Consider the following 5,679-nt stretch of genomic DNA (forward strand, 5'->3'; position numbering starts at 1 on the left):
CCTGTGCCCCCCCCCCCATTACCGTGCCATTCCTCCCTATCCCTGTAACCCCCATATACCCCTGTAATTCCCCTACAACCCTGCCATCCCCCTGTACCCCTTCATCCCGCAGATAGGGTAGTCGGGTGTCATTCCGGGTGATGCAGCATCCTTCTCACCTCCATCGGAATAGGTCTCGGTGCCGTATCCATCCTGCAGCCCGTTGGTCCAGGTGCCCTCGTACTTGGCCCCGGTGCCCGTACACTCCCGCACCCCGTAGCGCCCCTTGAAGCCGTTGGTCCATTCTCCCCGGTACAGCCACTTGCCCTTGCTCTCCAGGCCGATGCCATGGCGTTTGCCCTGCGCCCAGGTGCCCTGGTAGGTGTTCCCGCTGGGCCAGGTGTAGACCCCGAGCACCTCGAAGCCGTGTGACCAGGAGCCGCTGTACTCGCCCTGCCCCTTGGGACCCGTACAGATGCCGTGCCCGTGAGCCTTGCCATCCTGCCAGCCTCCGCAGTACGACCCCCCGTCATCGAAATTAAATCTGCCCCCACTGGACATGCATGTAACTGGCCGGGGCCACTGCACCGAGATCAGGGGCCCCTCCGATGCTGCATGCTCAGATCCCCGGCGGGCGCCCCAGCAGACCGGGGGGGAGGGGGGGTGAGCGGAGGAGGAGCGGGAGGAGCAATGCAGCTACCCGTCCGGGAGAGACCGCCCCCTCCGCCACAGCCAATGGGAGAGCCGAGGGTGCCACCGGACCGGAGATGTCCCCGTCTTATGGAAGGTGCCCCTCTGCTTTGAGAAATGCCCCTCTCCTATGGAAGATGCCCCACTGCTGTGGAAGATACTCATCTGCTATGGAAGATGCCCCTGTCCTATGGATGACACCTCTCTGCTATGGGAGATGCCCCTTTGCTATGGAAGATACCCCTCTCCTATGGAAGATGCCCCTCTGCTATGGAAGATGCCCCTCTGCTATGGAAGATGCCCCTGTCCTATGGAATGTACCCTTGTGTCATGAAAGATGCCCCTGTCCTTTGGGTAATACTCCTGTGCTATGGAAGATGCACCTGTCCTATGGAAGATACCCCTCTGCTATGGAAAATGCACCTATCCTATGGAAGGTACCCTTGTGTCATGAAAGATACCCTTGTCCTATGGGTGATACCCCTCTGCTATGGAAGATGCACCTGTTCTATGGAAGGTACCCTTGTGTCATAAAAGATGCCCCTGTCTTATGGAGGATACACCTCTGCTATGGAAGATGCACCAATCTTATGGATTATACCCCTCTGCCATGGAAGATGCCCCTGTCCTATGGAAGGTAGCCTTCTGTTATGGAAGATGCCCTTCTGTTATGGAAGATGCCCCTGTCCTATGGCTGATACCCCTCTGCTATGGTAGATGCCCCTCTGTTAAGGAAGATGCCCCCCTCCTATAGATGATACTCCTCTGCTATGCCCCTCTGTGAGGAAAGATGCCCTTTTGCTTCAGAAGATACTCATCTGCTATGGTAGAAGGCCCCTTTCTAAGGAAGATTCCCCTAATAAAGAATGATACCCCTCTCCTCTAGAAGATGTCCCCTTTCTATGGAAGATGCCCCTATCAAGGAATGATACCTCTCTGCTATGGAAATGCCCCTTTCCTATGATCACCCCTATAGATGATGCTCTTGTCCTTCTCCAATAGATACCATACACCTCGGCTGTGCCTGATACCCCTCTCTTATCTATGATGCCCCTCTCGTCCTGGAGAAGCGCCTCTGGAATGGAAGATACCCTTTGGCTCTGCCTGATGCCCCTCTTCTTAATTATGTCTCCTATAATGCCCACTCTCCTATGAATGATGTCCCCTCTCATATAGAAGAGGCTCCCCAGTAATGGGAAATGCCCTCCAGTGATGTCCCTCTTATGGGTGCTGTCCCACTCCCCAGTGATACCCCTTCTCCTATGTTGGTGTCCTCTCTACTATGGGTAATGCCCCCAGTGGTGCCTTCTCTCCTAAGGTTAATGCCCCCTCTCCTATGGGTGTTGTCCCTAGTGATGCCTCCTCTGCTATAGGTGATGCCCCCAATAATGCATCCTTTCCTATGGGTGATGGCTTAAGTGAGGCCTTCTTTCCTATAAGTGATGCCCCCTCTCTATGGGTGATGCCCCAGTGATGTCTCCCCTGTTATTGGTGATGCCCCCTTTGCTTTGGGTGATACCCCCAGTGATGCCCCCTCTGATTTGGGTGATGCCCCCAGTTATGCCTCCTCTCTTATTGGTGATGCCCCCTTTACTATAGGTGATGCCCCCATTGATTCCCCTCTCTTATGGTTAATGACCCCTTTGCTATGAGTGATGTCCCCCCTCTTATAGGTGATGCCTCTTTTGCTATAAGTGATCCCCCATTGTTCCCTCACTCTTTTGGGTGATGCCCCCAGGGATGATTCCTTTCCTTTGGATGATGCCTCCTCTCTTTTGGGTGATGCCTCCAGTGATGCCCCTCTCTTTTGGGTGAGGCCTCCTTTCCTCTGGGTGATGCCCCTCTCTTTTGGGTGTTGCCCCCAGTGATGCCTTCTTTCCTTTGGGGTGAGACCCCCAGTGATGTCCCTCTCCTTTGGGTGATGCCCCCAGTGATATGCCTTCTTTCCTTTGGGGTGAGACCCCCAGTGATGTCCCTCTCCTTTGGGTGATGCCCCCAGTGATGCTTCCTCTCGTTTGGGTGATGCCGCCAGTGATATGCCTCCTTTCCTTTGGGTGATGCCCCCAGTGATATGCCTCCTTTCCTTTGGGTGATGCCCCCTTTTTTCCTGCACAGGATCTATTAGCCCAGAGGTTACACACAGCGCAGCACCGAGCGGAGCTGAGGAGGAGGACAGGCAGCACCAAGGTAGGGTGACACTGTGTGTATACCGGGTGTCGGTGTCATACATGTGAAATGTGTGTCTGTATGTGATACATTGTAACAGTGTACAGAATCAGATGCTGTGTGCATTCTGTGTGATACTCTCTTATGTTACAATATTGCTATTTATAGTGTGTTTGTGATACATTGCTACAACATGTGAGTAGTGTACATGTGTGATATCACAAAGTGTACATGCGTGGTGTGTGTCTGTGTGCTGTTCATACTATTCATACTGTTTGAAGAGAGAGAGAAAAGATAACAGAGTGTCTTACACTTTGTGTGTTACATTGTATAGGTGAGGGTTTTGTGTACCCCTGGGGTTCCTCTGGAGGTTGCTAGGGGTTCCTTAAGTGACAGATGAATCCCCCACCTACAATGAGCACCAATGTAAGGGGGCAATTTCCCATTGGAGGGGTCACTTCTACACTGACCACCACGAGGGGCACTTTTACAGCTAAGGGTACACTACAATTTCCATGCTTTATGTTCTTTTCTGAACATTATTATTTGTTTCATTGAATTATTATTGTGTATAAAACAAAGAACGTGTTGTGCGTGATCCGCTCCGGGTTTTAAATGCTCTGATGATGCCATTTTCTTTATTCTTCTGTTTAAATGTTCTACAACTTACTGGTCGTGTTAATGTGCTATGACCTGAAGATGCAATCGTTTGTTTAGCAGCGGATCTTCTGAGGTAAAGAGGTTGAGAAAGGATGTATAGAAGCTGTGTGTACCTTACACTGTATATAGAAAGCGTGTGTCTTGCACTCTATATAGACTGTGTGTACCTTACACCTTACAGAGACTGCGTGTGTCCAGAGACTGCGAGAGTCCAGAGACTGCGTGTGTCCAGTGACTGCGTGTGTCCAGAGACTGCGTGTGTCCAGAGACTGCGTGTGTCCAGAGACTGCGTGTGTCCAGAGACTGCGTGTGTCCAGAGACTGCGTGTGTCCAGAGACTGTGTGTACCTTACACTGTATATAGACTGTGTGTGTCCTGCACTGTACAGACTGCGTGTCTTGTGTTGTGAATAAGTTTGGACATGGTTTCACACACGCATGTATTAACACGTGTTGCCTTGATGTGCGTTCACAAGCAATTTGGACATAAAAGTGACAGTTCGCCGCGCTGTGTGATTGGTTTCATTTCATGATCACTTTCACCATAATAGATCGTCATTGATGATGAATTGGTATTTTTGACACTTGAAAAGAACATCTTCCTATTGGAAGCCGTGATTGCCTATTGATCCCTATTTTATCTCCGGAGGTGTAGGGATCGATGAGTGACCGGCATGAGGAGAGATCACAAGCAATGGGAGTCTTCATCATCGGATCAGCAAGCTGGAAAATCTTGGTGTCCAGCTATCCAGCCCCACGGTTCCGTATTAAAGCCGAGATGGCTCCCTATGGACAGCGGTGCCCACTTCTGTCCTGCCGCTGCCTTCCTCATGAATTTGGATTAGATCTGATTGGATTCCCCACCGTTATTGATTATCCCTTCAGGATGAAATCAATATGTTATCTTTTATCAATACTTTATGGTCGGAATTAGGACTCCTTTCTCTGAGGGAGCCTGAGAGGTTAGGAATATGTACAAGTCAGCGATGACCCTCACAGACTCAATGTCACCCCCCTATACCATCCTGTTACCTTCCAGTTGTAGCGAGAGACCCTCAGTCCTGTTCCATCACCTGCCACCGTTGGGCCGCGTGTCCTCCCAAAGATTCGGATTCAGGTAGTGGCCTAAAGGCGCTCCCGTCTCGCAGTGCTCCCACCCCAATACCGACGCTCTCACCCTCTGCATGGAAGCCGTGGCAAGAGCGACACCTACAGGCTATAAAACAAACTCAGAAACATTATAACATAGAACATTCAAATGTATGAAAAGAAAAACAAAAGCATAAAAAAAAATAGTTTTATTTATTACAAATATTCATCTCTGAGAAAAATATAAAGTAGAGACCCGCGATCAAGTGCTGCATTCCGGGGGCTGCTGATGACTGGTCTTGTCGCTGCCCCTTTTTGTGATGTCACCGCACAAAAAAAAATGGTCATTTTTATTGTATGTTTATAGGAGGCTATTTTTTAAATCCATAATGTCAAAATGAACATGTAACGTGGGGTGTTTCCAATGCGTCATTGTGTTTAATGCATGGTAGTCTGTCCAATAAGAAAGCCCGCACATGCAGACGCCTACTGCAGTTTGTAGAACTAGGTGGGCCAGGAGCAGAGGGGGGCATGTCCTTTCTCTGAGTCATCCAGCTGTATTCACAGCATAGCAGTAAAGCGGTATTAAACCTGCACTTGCCATTTGTTTGATGGAAAGGGGAAATATGAAAATATGTATATACAATATTTTATTTTTTTAACTAAACATGTTCTCTTTACCTTGCCTGCTGTAAGAACTGGTGGACCTGGAGGCAATGAGGTCACCTACTGTCTGCAATGAAATGGGAGATGGAAGCAGACTGGTAAGGGGTCCAGAAGCAGATCACATGTCCGGATATGAACATTCACTGACATAGCTTATCCAATCAGGTTTACTATTGTCTTAAATGATATATATCCGAGAGATCCTCAATTGTCACTGCAGGCTGAGAGCGGAGCAGTGACTATCATACACTTCCCACCCAGGCCAACCCCAATCTTTGTGTATGGACTATCTCTACAGGGAGCATGCTATGTGCCAGGAAATGGGCAGCTCACCCAGGTATAAGTATTCATGAATGGATTGGCTTCATTTAGACATGCAAGGAATGTAAATACACTGAGTGGCCGGATTATTATGACCCCCCCCCCCCCC

General features: G+C 49.6%; 1 protein-coding gene across 1 annotated transcript in view; it reads right to left on the minus strand.

Annotated features, from left to right (window-relative positions):
- Positions 1 to 654, minus strand: part of JPH3 (junctophilin 3) — a 32,177-nt gene extending 31,523 nt beyond the window's left edge. The window contains exon 1 of the mRNA XM_018574902.1: positions 159 to 654. Coding sequence (XP_018430404.1) covers positions 159 to 540 — 382 coding nt within the window. The 5' untranslated portion in view covers positions 541 to 654. The remainder of the gene's footprint in view (positions 1 to 158) is intronic.
- Between the last annotated feature and the right edge of the window lie 5,025 nt (positions 655 to 5,679).

Source organism: Nanorana parkeri, unplaced genomic scaffold (genome assembly GCF_000935625.1).
Source record: "Nanorana parkeri isolate BGI_ZX_2015 unplaced genomic scaffold, ASM93562v1 scaffold3345, whole genome shotgun sequence".
Classification (NCBI taxonomy): domain Eukaryota; kingdom Metazoa; phylum Chordata; class Amphibia; order Anura; family Dicroglossidae; genus Nanorana; species Nanorana parkeri.